This window comes from Oxyura jamaicensis, chromosome 3, assembly GCF_011077185.1.
Source record: "Oxyura jamaicensis isolate SHBP4307 breed ruddy duck chromosome 3, BPBGC_Ojam_1.0, whole genome shotgun sequence".
NCBI classification, from domain to species: domain Eukaryota; kingdom Metazoa; phylum Chordata; class Aves; order Anseriformes; family Anatidae; genus Oxyura; species Oxyura jamaicensis.
The window spans coordinates 116,325,223-116,338,697 of record NC_048895.1 but is presented as its reverse complement, the minus strand read 5'-3'; the positions used below and the strand labels follow the sequence as shown (position 1 = coordinate 116,338,697).

Sequence of the window (13,475 nt, the reverse complement as noted above, 5' to 3'; positions counted from 1 at the left end):
AGGCGTCCTGGCAGAATCGAGAGGCTGTGATTAGTGCTGCGGGAGCACGATAGCAGCGGCTGGTGGAGAAGAAGGAAAGCAGATCAAGGGAGGGGGGCAAAATTCCTTCCTTCGGTTTGCTGCTGCCGAGGAAAACACGTCATTGAACTGTACCCTCGCGGCACATAGCAAGAAAATTAGCCCAAGGGTGTGCGATTTGTGGCAGGGCTGTGAATTGAATTGGAGTTTTTTTGAATCTCAGTTTTGTGCTTGAACTAGAAAAGCAGCCCTCTCTTCTCCCACGGCGCTGGATCTGGGTGATTGAAGCTGCAAAGAAATTCCCCTACTTCAGATTTTAAAAACAGAAGAAAGGCTACTTTGTTTTTAGAGAGATATTTGGCATTTATTACCATAGCGTCTGGGCACGGCAGTCTGGTTTGCATAAAATTCTCTTCACTCTGTTATAATAACTTGTCAGTGCTGCCTGTGTTTCAGGAGTTTATCAGATGGGTAGGGGTAGTTTGCCTGTCTCCGGAACCCGGTGAGCACAATCTTCTATTATTTTTTTCCCCTGTTACTTCCATAGGAAAAAAGTTATCGGATTTGGAGCGAGTTACCTCCCTTAAAGTGTACAACTGGTTTGCCAACAGAAGAAAGGAAATCAAGAGACGAGCCAATATCGGTAATGTATCAGAGAGCCTGCTTTCAAGGTTCAGTACATAGACTTGCTCAGGAGAGATGGAAATTATGTAAGGTTGTATTCATGACGATACTAGAGGTTCCAACGGTCTGAAGAGAAATGTGGAATCATTTTTTAAAAAAGAAGTCTCGCTGTTCCAGATTTTTTTCTCAGGTACGGGTAGGAATTTAATTTATGAAATTCCACCATCAGTGCAGGAAGAATGAGGCAGTTACGAAGTTTTACCGTAAGACTGGTTTTAAAAACCAAAAGAAGCATTTTGCTAGCGGAAAGAGAATCGTATTTCCCCATGCTCAGGCTCCTTGGGGTATCCCCAAATAAAATCTGAAATAAAACCTGAAAATATCTGCATGGGAAATAAGGGAAATGGAGACTATTGCGAGTTCAGAACCTTGGTGTGCCGTTGAAATGAGAAGCGGTTGTTGTGAGGAGCTTTTATGGGGTTGTAAGTTTCCTTGTGTCTGCGTGCCACTGAAATGCACTTGTTTTTTCAGCCAAAACGTGGGGTTGTCTTTCTTACTGCCATCCCTGAGACCCCACAGGGATCTAAGAGTCCAGATGAGTCGTTTTACAGCTCAGTACAGCCACTAGGACCAAGCCAGCTTTTTATTCTGGTTATACCTGTGCTCCTTAGTGCTTTCCATGGGGTTGCACGGTGACAAGCGGCTGGAACAAAGTCATCATTTTTGCTTGATGATCAGGATAAAACACAAGTCACTTCACAGAGCTAGCCCTGCGGGTTCTTTGCTCGAATACCTCATCGTAAGGAAATTAGAAGCTGCTCTGAACTTCTAAGTAGACCTAATGCGGCTAAGCACGAGGCACTCTAATGAAAATAAGCTCACATTAGCAGCCAAGGCTCGGCAAACTTCTGCAGGGTGTGCAAAATTTCATGCACGCGCGGAGGTGCTGTGCAGAACGGAGCTTGCAAGGTGTAGACGAGCGCAGATCCGTATCTGCCTGTTGTTAATTAGTATTTTTTTTGCAAATGTCAAGTGTGTTATGCCTTCTTGCTGGCTGCGGCTTTTTGCTGGAGTTGTTCTTTCTGCAGCATTTGGTGTAGTACTGAAACTTGATCTAAATTTGATTTTTTTTAAATGAAACCTGTCGAAGTGGGGGGGGGGGGAACAAAGCCAAGGTGGTCAAAGATGGGTGGAACTGGAGCTTTGTGTGTACTGTATGTTATCTGTACTGTATGGGGAGGAGGGTTGGAAAGAGATTGGAAAGAACTAAAGGGAGCTTTAGATGCATGGATCCTGCTGGAAGATGAAGATGTGTTGTTTTTAAATCCCTTAAGTGCTTTTAAAAATTTCTCCATCTATTTTCAGACACTCCCCGCCCCCCTCAAGTCCTGCCAGTCCAAACTATGTGGGAAGATCTACAGGGAATGCCTTTGCCACTCCAGTGCATTAGAAATTAAGCTAATTTCTAATAGGACTGGCTGGAAAACAAGGATTCTTACTCGCAAACAAGTCTGTTAGTTGGCAGGGAAGGATTTCAGGCAAACCAGTATCTGTACATGTGCTACCTTCCCAAATACTGGAGAGTGAAGAGGAAGAGGCTAAGAACTAACTCTGTTCTTCCAGTTGTTCTAACTTCTTGAAAAAAAAAATAGTTACTTTTAATTACTCTAATGCATCAGATAAATTAGGGATCCATTTGCTTTTTTCGAAGAAGCAGCAATCCTGGAGAGCCATGGAATAGATGTACAGAGTCCGGGAGGTCATTCCAACAGCGACGACGTTGATGGCAATGACTATTCAGAGCAGGTAAGCCTCGTGCCTCAACCGCGCGTCCCCAAACGTGGGAGAGTTCTCGTGACACATGAAGGAGGCTCTCTGCCTCGTGCAAATCAGATGTCTCTTGTTCTTGTTTTGCTTTGCTGTAATTGTAATGGGGAAAGTGGAAGAGCACAGCTCCCCTGTTTGAATGTGTTGAGCAACCAGTATTCACCCACACGGATTTGTTGTCATACAACAGGACACTTGGCAAGTACGCAATGGGGAGGAGGAGGGAAGATGTTCAGAGGGAGGCAGAGAAGCAGAGAAGGTAGAAGAAGACAGGAGGATCTGCTCCAAACAAGCAAGTTACACCATTCACGCCACACGCAATGTATGAAAAATGTTAGGAGAGTGTTAACTCACCCAGTGCACCATGCATAACTTGAGCTCTCCTTCCCCCTGGCACCGTGCTAGTTATCCACCCTCCAGAAAGGATGTGCAGGTCTTTAACAATTGCTCCAATATACCAGGCACCAACATGCTTCCCTGCAAAACTAGGCATGTGTGTTCCTCTCTCACCTTTTCTTTCTTTCTGCAAGAAATGTCTTCGTTATAGCTTGTGTTAACAGCTGGTGTGAGTTGCTTATCTGGCACCCAGACACGTGCACCAGTAAGCCCCTGCCCGGTACGCTTTCCAAGCCCTTTTGTCAACCTTGCCACAGGGTACTGAGCACCCTCCCGTGAGGTGCTGAGCTCCCTGTGCTTGTCTGTGGGAGCACCCTTCAGGAGTGGCCCAGGATCAGTCCCTAAGACGCTGACAGACAAAGGGGGAAGGGTGGGGGGTAAGGGATGTGATGAACTAAAGCTTTATTTGGCCCCATACCTGCTTCCTATTGTTCTGCAACAAATGTGCCACTATTTGGATTGTTTACATATTATCTGTCTTTATTTTTTTTTTCTTTTTTGCATTTTAACTCTTGCCTATTCTCTATTTTTCTTGGTTATTTTTAACCCTTGACAGCAACTTCTTTTTTAAATTCTCTAGCAAAAGAATACCCCTTCCCGCACTCTGAGCCCTCACCTACCCTAAAGTTGGTGACCCTTCCTTCACACACCTTCCTGACAGGTATTGCATCCCCTTCCCAATTTTCCCTCAGGTGTCAGTGTTAGCCCAAACCCATCAGGGATGTGTGTGCTTGGCGCCACTGGACTTGTTGAACAGTTCATTTACTTGCTTCTGGCTTTGATATTAGCTCCGTTCCGTGCTACGCCCAACACCTGGGGTGGGCAGATTGTGTTTTAATTGACTCATTTGGGAGAAATAGATGCGTCTCCCTCTACAAGGGCTACTGGTGGAGTGTAGTAACAACAGAGTGTCCTGGAACGAGTCCCCAGCAGCCTTGGCTGTGGCCCAGCACGACAGATATCTGGCAGAGGTGTTCCCGGCCGCTCGGCTTTGATGGGTATTAAGAGGACCTTAATAGATCATCACCAGTAGATTTGGTGGAACCAGCCTTGCTAGCTCTAGATGATGAGAGTCAGCTCTGTGACTGTTAGAAAATATTTTGAAACTGCTGTCGAGTGCAGTTAGTTCCTTATCGATCAGATCCAGGAACTGGATACTGAGATGAAGTTACCTAGACGCCCAAACCATATTTTTATTTGTGTGTTATCCAAAATGCTTTGAAAACAGAAATAAATTGGATATTGATATTTCAACATCTTAGTTTAGAGTCCTTAAAACTTACGTTTCTCACTAACCTAGCTGGGTTCCTCTACGAAGTATAATTAAGCATTTGCAGCGAAGCAGATTAAATGGCAAGCTCTCCTGATGACCATTTAACATCCCGTAGCTGTTAAAACCATAAAATCTGTAGCACTTAAACTCTAGTAAACTTCAAAATACAAAGTTCATCCAAACATTAATGAAGTGGCTAGGACTTCTGAAACTGAGTATTTCTTACCGTGGTAAAGATTACTGAGATGACATCCCAATGTTTGCCCTATATTTGTTGGAAATGAATGCATTCCTTTAAATAATTTAGGATTTTACCGAATCCCGTCTCTTCTGTCTCCCTCAGCATTTGCCACCTGTCATCTTAATTTAAAAACGTGTAACGCACATTTTAGAATTTAAATTTGGTGTGTTCATCGCTTAACGGCTGTTGGAAGACTGATAAATGTTTATCATTTCCTTTCTGTGAAAATAATAATGGCAAAATCGCTGCGTGTTGACTACTAGTGCCTCGTTTTCAAGAGAGGAAAACACCACGATTTTGCCCAACGTCCCAGATGAATTTATTTCACAGCTGAAATTAGTTTTGAATATTGCTCGTTCTCATTCCTAATATTTTAAACCAAGCTCTATTTCTGATCTAGACTGAGAAACGTGCCCACTTCACATAAAAATTATGCTAGAAGTCAGACTTTTGGCTTGATAATCTATGGCCATTATGTACCCATGGAAGTTAACCGTTCTTTTTCCTTGATTTTAAAAGTTTCACTGCAGTCCTGTAGCATCAGCTTCCCCTGTGTTAGTTTTGCTTGCAGAAATACATGGCACTCAGTTCAGTGGACTGGTGAATATGGCAGGATGTTCACCCAGATGCTTGAATTATGGTAGTTCTGGTCCCCTGAAATCCTTGCACTGTTTTCCTTACCTGTCCACGAGGTTTTCAGCATCTTTTTCCCAATTCCTGTGTGAATTCAGTTTCTTCATGGGACACCGCCTCAGACCAAAGGCTAGGCTAGGTTTGTTTCCTATCTCCGAGTGAGGTCGGTAGCAGTATTTCAGGAAAAAGTATTTTTAAAGAACAGGACAATTATAGACTGATTTTATTATAGTAGCTTCCAGGCTCTGGAAGGCAGTAGTTTGGAGAGGCTTCCTGAGCCAGGCAGCGTATCCACTTCCTTTTTGGTAGTTACCAGTAGGCAAATTTTCCGTGAACTTATCTAACCCCACTTTTTAAAGCCATTTTTACCTTTGGCTAATCTAAAAATCAGTAAATCCTACAACCGATCTGTGATAAGTGAAGAGCTGCTTCCTGTCGCTGCTCTGGAATATATTATCTCATCATTTCAGTGAGCACCCTTGCGTGTTAGATCGTCAGAAGTAGTGAACAATTGGTCCCTATTTACTGATTTTTTGTAATAAGCATTTACCATATCAACCACCAGCCATTTCTTTTCCAAACTGAGGAACCTAGGTCTATTTATTCCCTCCTTGTAAGGGAGCCACCCCACGCCTCTGTTCCTCTTGGTTGCCACTCTCGCTGCCTTTTCTAGTTCTACCGTCTCCTCTTTAAACGGGATGACCAGAACTGTATGCAGTAGTCAGAACGTAAGCATAGCATGAACTTGTGCAGTGGGTAATGGTTTCTACCTTAGTTTGGTTTCCTGACATATGTTGTATATCACTTTTATCTTCATAATTTAGTATTTTTCTCCGAATATTCTCCCCTCCCACCCCTCGCCTTAGATTTATTTCTCGAAAATCGGGTGCACCACTCCATGCCCTGCTTACCTTTGTCTGCACAGTGAGGGAAATCAGTCCTAAGTCAATCGTGTGAATTCCTTTCACATTGTACCCCTGCAACAAAACGTGCAGTTTGCTGCCCCTAGCCCGTTATTTCTACCCTAGCTTTTTTCCTGCTGGTTTTCTGCTTGTGGAGTAACCACGCTTCTCTTTTCTCGTTTCCGCCCGCGCAGGATGACAGCACTAGCCATAGTGACCACCAAGACCCCATCTCGTTAGCCGTGGAAATGGCAGCGGTAAACCACACCATCTTGGCATTGGCCCGGCAAGGAGCCAACGAGATCAAGACAGAGGCTCTAGACGACGACTGATACGAAGAAGGGGGAGGGTCAGAGCGAGAAGTAACTTAGTTTTAGACGTAGCACCTTAGCAGACTTTCCTCGGTCCTTAATATGTGTTCTTACAGTATAACTTTGCAGTTTCTTGTACGTCAGTTAGCTGTTAGGGTCTTGTTCTGTGAAGATGGCATGGTGCCCTCAGCCTTTGCATATACTCTCTCAGTATTAATTCCCAATAAATAATCAATCAACCAACCAACCTCCCTCTCCCAGCCCCAGTGGCTAGAAAAATCTTGCTGCTCTGTCTTAGCATTCAAAGTGCTTCCAGGTATTTTAGACAGTCCTCAATTACAAGTCTTAGGCTACACTTAAAATCTTGGATACCCTTAGAGATTGTGTAAAAATAGTCTGTATGCTTTTCCTTCTCTGAGACTGAAAGGATGCAAGCTGAGGTAGTGGCACAGGGTCGATGGACACCAGATTGGGATTATCAACAGAGAGTAAAAAGAACACTAGAAACCCCACTTCAGCATGGGAATAAATGATTTCCAGCTGCAATAAGCTGTGCCTCACTGGTCATACAGTGACTTGATATACTTTTGGGTGCTGTGCTGAGAATGTCCATTGGAAACACATTCACATATTTTGGTTGATGTTCACATATTCAACACAGACATCCTCTGCTCTCACAAGCTGCGTGGCTTAGTGGATAAGTACTGCCTTCTGCCTCTGGGACCATGATTGAAGCCCAGCCTGGGATCATATGAAAAATGAGCTGAATGTCTAATGGACAACAGTCCACTCCTCAAAACCACTATTCATTATTTGGCATGGCTAGCAGTGCCTGCTCAGAAGAGGTCTAGACTCTATTGATCTGTCACTAACAAGTTCACGTTTTATTCTCCCTCTCACCTTTTCTGTCCCCGCCCTACTCCCCTCTCCACTTTGCCACTTTCAAAAGCAATGTTTTCCAGGAAGGTATTAAGGTCATGACATGGGTGAGTGAATTTTTACACGTCTGTGTAATTAATGCCTACACCCCAACTAGCCTGAAGGGTTATTGGAGAACTTTTGCATCTGACCTTTGCTAGTTAACCATCATAGCGTAAATATTCTCCTAAATATGAACTTTTGTATTTGCTTAAAGGCAGGAGGATCTCTTACCTGAGAAATGGGGTGTGAATGTTTTGTGTTCTCTTTACTCTGTCCTTGTTAAGATGTGAGAAAGCTATACTGCTACGAGCAATTTAATTAATAATTGGAAGCCATACTGATAATGGATGTGGTAATATTTGTAAAGCAAACCTACTTTAAGTAGCAGAAACTAATGGAATTGTTTTCCTTGATCATATGTAGCACTTTTGTTACTTTTTTCTTAAAGATATTTATATTTGATAAGTCTTTTTTTTATCATTTGAGAATTCAAAATGCCAAACAGCAAACTTGCATTACAGAGTCACCCTGCGATCACCTTGTCATCTAGTATCTAAATGATGAACTGTGTGTGCATCTAAGAAAATTACATCTGCTGGCATTGTGTGGAAATGATCTCCTGGCATCCTGATAAAATGATATGTTGCTGCCGGTAAGAGGAAACATTTCAATGGAAACAGCACGGGAAGTGTTAGAGACGGGCAGGACTGTGTTAAGTTTAAAAAAGAAAAAAAAAAAAAAAAAAGATGTAAATTTTTCTATATAGATATATAAAAACTTGCATAGTGTTTCCACAACATTCCATTTTTTACGTTTACGTGGGAATAGCTTAAGAGGGGAAAAGAGCTTAATTTTGAAGGATGGTCTTCCTTCTTCTCTCATCCACTTCTGAAGGTGGAGGGGATGAAGGGAAGTTGCAATTACTTGGTTTGTTCTCATCCTCCCTCCCTTCCTCATGCATAACTCTCCGATAGCATTGTGAATTCCTAAAATGTGGTTCCTCAGCAGGTTTTTAGGCAGCCTAAACCCCTTCAAGGTGTAGGCTAACTAGATCATCTTTACATCTGTTAATCTCGCAAAAAAATGCTTAGGTAAGTGTGGAGGAGATTTTGTGCTTTCAGAGGGCACAGAGTTGGCACCTCTTTGTCTCTGCAACTTCGAAGATAAATAGGTAGAGCTTGGCCTCGTCTTTCATTTATGGATTTCATTGGAAAATTTATGTGCTTTCCTTAGGTATAGATCACTGAAGCAGAATGAAGCCGTCTTTTTCTGTTTTATTGCAGTTCTTGAGTAGGCAAATTCGTAAGTAGCATCAGGGCAGACTCAGGAAAAAAAAGAATTGGATCAGCTACCATTGCACCATTGCAGTTTTTTACTTAGCGCGCGTATGAATGTTTTGGTACTAAGGAGTGGAAGGACGTGAGGAGAGCTTTTCTTTCTATTTTTTTGCACAGCAGAATGATTGAGCAAACTATAGCCTTAGTGGAATTTTACCTTCTTATTCATACTACAGTCACACACCAAGCTGACAAGCAACATCCACGATTTATAGTAAGGAGATTTTAATAATCGATGGCCTCTTTATGTTGGGATTGCCACCACCATTTGTTCTGGCTGTTTCATTTTAAAAAGAACAGACTCAAACTGTTGGACAGCTGCAATTTTAAAAGAAATATTGCTTACTATAGCATCTTAAAAAAAAAAGTCATTGTTTCAAGCACTGCCTTTTTAAAGCAATAGGAAAGAATAAAAATAGTACTAAAACATCCATGTCCTGATTGTTGGTCCATGTGATGCAGGATCAAAGTAAAACCAGTAAAACTGTATGTCTGTACCATCTGATGTAGAGTAATCTGGCCTTAATTCTGTCTGTCAGTGTCAGGTAGCTGCTGGTCTCATCATGCATCGATATCCAGTGTGAAGGTTAAACAGATAAACCACTTGTGAACAATTGGAGATTGCCAGGTTCTCCTTGTCTGTGGCTTCCAGGTAAATATCAGTTTGCTGCTCTCTCCCAGCATCTTCTCGCCAGAGGAAATAACAAATGACTTAATTAGGCAATCAGTTGTCCTAAAAAAAAAAAAAATTTAAAAGACTTCCATGGCATGTTTCGTTTTTTTCACCTTGGTTTGCACCTGTCTGCAAAAGGTACGAGGAAAGAGTAAGACATCAGGATGCTTACGGCAGCCTGTTTCTTTTATTCTGAAAGCTCATAACGGACAATTTGCAGTTGACTAAATACTTTCTGGTTTGACGTGAATTAGCCTAAATGGAACAGATGCTGGTGTGATGATTTCAGGAGAACTGCTCCTAGATTAGAGCTAGAGTAATTGGGAGAACTGGTGGAGGAAGCATCCCGGGGTTTAGACTATGTTCTAGGTTTTCTGCTGTAGTATGGGAAGTTGTCTTTGTCATTCTGGATTTGGATTTTCTTGATAACTGAGCCTGTTTAGTATTTTGTCTGTTTGTTTTGTAGCATTGCAATTCACTGGCAGTTTGTTGTAGCCAACCAAGAATTACTGCAGTTCGTTCTCACGTGGATTCCCTTGGAATGGATCTGGTGGCAGGCTAGATCTACCTTTTTGTTCTGTGAATAGAGAAGAAATCTTTCAAGATGCTTCTTTTCTGTGATGGGCACAGATTGCTTTTAACTTTGTAGGGTAAATTTTGGCTGTTATTTTGTGGCCGATAAAAGTCCTTATACTTGAGTTGTCTCTAACAGTCTTCTTAAAACAACGATTTCTACCTCTACTTCTTTTTTTGGTTTTGTTTTGAATTCTCCATGTCTTTTTCCTGAAGTATGAGATCCCAGATACTTAAAAAAGCAGGATGAGTTGGAAAAAAATAACGACGACAAAAAAAATAGGAGCAAGCAGACATATTATCCATTGATGCCCTAGAGTTGTAGAGCCATCTAATACACTATCAGCACAGATATTGGTACAGCATGATCCCATTACTCATACGTTGGACATGAACAAGTTGGTCGTGAGTCAGCAGCGTGCCTTTGCAGCAATTAAGGACTCTCATTAGGAAGAGCTGTCAGCAGGTCAAGGAAATTCATTAGGCCCTTCTGTTCATCACTTGGGAGAGCACATCTGGAGTGTCGTGTCCAGTTTTGGACAGGAGTGAGTCCATCGTAGGGCTGCTGAGATATGAGGGCCAGAGAACAGGTCACGTAATGAGTGTTGAGGGAGCTTTTTTTTTTTTTTTTCACGCTGGTCTTGGGAGATCTTCTTTTGCTCTTCAGCTGTCTTAATGGGTAGTTTTAGAGATGACAGAGGCACGTAGCAAAAATATTAGGGACAGTGTGTTCAGTTTGCAATCAGGAGAATCCCAGATAAGTATAAAGAGAAATATTTTCACACTGAGAGTGCTAGACCAGTGGCCCAGAAAGGCAGTGGAAACCACATCCTTGGGGATATTCAAAACTCAACTGGACAAGATTGGGGATTGGATTAGAGACTTCCAGGTCTCTTCTGCCCAAATTTATTCTATGACTGTGTAAGCCTGCTCAGGTCAAGGAGTTTAATCCATATGTGTTCACTTGTTTAATGAAATTCTGTTAGCTTGTTGTTTTTTTTAATTCTTATTTTTGTTTATTTTGCCTATTCATAAAAAGTTATCTCATGTATTCTAATAGAGATGAGCTTTATTTGCAGGGTCTGGCTACAGGTTCTAATCAAGTCATAAATCAAGTAATAAATGTCATTAATTATTTGCTCTGTTTACACAGTTCTTCAGGGATATTTTAATGATTTTGTTTGTTTCATTGGCTTACATCAAACTGGTAAGTTCTCCATGTTTTCGTAACACTTGCGCTGCAGGTTCCTTCTTGCCTTTGAGAGGATTTTTCATTGTCTTGCTGCTGTGAGTGTAGACTTGAAAATTTTCACATAGCTGAACATATTAGTGGAAAAAAATGATTTAACTTAAGCCCACTGGTGACTACTATGATAAGCTAGAAATTTTTGGTTCAGTAGATCTTTAAACGGTGATTTTCGGAAGATCTGGTATGGTAGGTTAGATCTTCTACACTTAGAGCCTCATGTTATTTCCTTAAGTGTTTGCTGTTGGCCACTGTTAGGAAAAAAAAAAAAAAGAAAAAAAAAAAAAGAACAAAAAAAAATATACTCTACTAGGCAGATTTTAGGTCTGATTTAGATGTTGTTTTGAAAAGAACTCATGATGGTGTTTGCCAATATGGAACAGCATGGAATCATTATCCCAAGCATGACTTCTGCCTTTAAGGTGCAGAGGAACATGGAGATGAGTTCAAGATTTTCAGTTCCCCTACGTGGTGTAACAGTTTTTCTTCACAATGAGTTGCTGCTTGCAAAGAAGTAAAATGAAAGCATCATGCTGGCTTTTCACCTGGGTCATTGAGTCACGCAGAGACGTGTGGTGGTTGTAACAGGATTTCATAAGGAGAAGGTTCTTTATTTTTCACATAGATAAAACCAGCAAAATTGGTATAAGAGTTTTCAAAACTCAAAAATGCTGCCCCCAACGGATTTAATGCAGGATTTTGTTTCACTGTGTGCAATTTCAACTCTGTTGCAAAGCTAGATTCACACGTTTCTCTGTAAATTACTAAGATTCAGAGATAGATTTTACCCAAAGTACTGTGGGCAAACTGTGGATATATTTTTTTTCTTTTTTTTTTTTTCCCAATATTTATTTTTTCCCATTTATCCCTAGAATTCTCCTCATTTCAGATGATTTTCTTACCATAGGTTTTCTGTTCCTCCTCCTACCCCAGCTACATCACTGTGTAGCCCTCATTCCCCAGAGTTCATCAGCTTTTTTTCAAGTTCGTTGGATAATTACCAGCAAATTCTACTTTTTTATGTCAAAATACACTTTGCTTCTATTTTAGACAGGGCTTCCCACCCAAGTAGCTCTTGCACTCTTTGAAGTTACTTGACTTGGTAATATTCTTTGGAGCGAAATCTTAAGCTTGTAGGCAATAATCTTGAGTTTAGTGTAGCATTTGGCATTTGGCAAGAATTTTTGTTGGCAAGATTGGTCTTGAAAAAATGTGCTCTGTGTCAGTGACCTAACATATGCCTCTTCTTATTAGACAGCTGTAGATTGTGCGTGCGTGTATTAATGCCTCTTAGTAGGAGTAACCGGCTTTGTATCACGATACTGGCTAATTGAATGGAAGTTCCTGGAGTCTGGCATTTTCACTGTGACTTCTTGGAAGGGAAGGTTGGTGGCCTGGCCAAAAGTACCTTGCGGTTTTTAAGAAGAGTTGCAGAGAAATTTCAAAACAAATTTTCCCCTCTTGGGGCTTTTTGCAGCTGGGATTTTTTCTCAGGACCTTGAGTTGGTTACTGGCCAATGGGCATTTGGCAAGCTGGAAGGCGTAGCCCCAAACCCTTCATTTTAGTTTCTGCGAGTGTTTTCTAATTTATAGGCTTTGAACTGTCCAATTAAAGATATTGCACATATAACAAGGCATTCTAGAGATGGCAGCTATAAATTCAAATTTAAAATACACAAAAAAAATATTTTTCTTCTTTGTGAGAAACATGTTATAACTGCAAAAGTGGACGTGGTTGTTTTGAGGGCTGTCGGCAAGCCAACAGCGTTTTGATGTTGGTTTTTGTCCAGCAAATACAAGGAAAAAGAAATAAATGCAAATATTCTAGGTGGCACCGGTGAAACAAATGCAGGGAGAAAAATTCAAACCTTTGAAGAGTTGTTCATGGCTAACCTTGGCCTTAGGTTTTGCCACGGAAAAATAGCTTGGGATTGTTTGTGCCTGTTTTCGCGCAGGTGACGCAGTAGCTACGATGGCATTGGCACTGTTACAGCAATCGGGACAAACTGCTCTGCTTTTGGTAAGGTCACCCACCCTGTGAAAATCCAGGTCGTACTTTAGCTCGTACTGACCAGGAAAAATAGAGAAATATATTTTGCTCTTTCAAGATACCATCTGTGATGTCTGCGAGGTGCTTATCGGCGTAGTAGTCGGGAGATAGGTCAAGGATTTGCCATTGTAGGTCTGATTGGTGAAAACTCCCCCAACTCACTTTAAATGCCCCTTTTAATCAGGCTGAAGAAGAAAATCAACTAACTGGGTTGGCTGCTGCCGTGCTGGGCTCTTCCCAGTCCTTTCCAGTACACTTTGAAGTGCTCTGGCCAACAGCTTCAGCGTAAATGAACCAAATCCACAGCACTGGCGTGAGCTGCGCGATGGCCCTGCCGTGCTTCCGTATGTGCCGTGCCTCTTTCACATGGCTTGGCAAACTCTGCACCATTCATTCCCTCTCTTCCCTCTCTTGTTAAATGGAAGTGGGTGTGTTCTGCTGATCAAAACA

The 13,475-nt window shown here is 41.7% G+C and overlaps 1 protein-coding gene across 15 annotated transcripts in view; it reads left to right on the top strand.

The window, feature by feature from the left end:
* The window catches only part of HMBOX1 (homeobox containing 1), a 104,474-nt gene extending 93,240 nt beyond the window's left edge, over window positions 1–11,234 (top strand). For 2 of the 15 annotated variants that reach the window (XM_035322857.1, XM_035322863.1), the window contains exons 8-11: window positions 566–661; window positions 2,354–2,448; window positions 2,660–2,791; window positions 6,109–11,234. In XM_035322857.1, coding sequence (XP_035178748.1) covers window positions 566–661; window positions 2,354–2,448; window positions 2,660–2,791; window positions 6,109–6,246 — 461 coding nt within the window. In that variant the 3' untranslated portion in view covers window positions 6,247–11,234. Of the gene's footprint in view, window positions 1–565; window positions 662–2,353; window positions 2,449–2,659; window positions 2,792–3,445; window positions 3,527–6,108 lie in introns of all 15 variants that reach the window. The other 13 variants (XM_035322873.1, XM_035322868.1, XM_035322867.1 and 10 more) reach the window with 13 other exon arrangements.
* The last annotated feature ends 2,241 nt before the right edge of the window (window positions 11,235–13,475 follow it).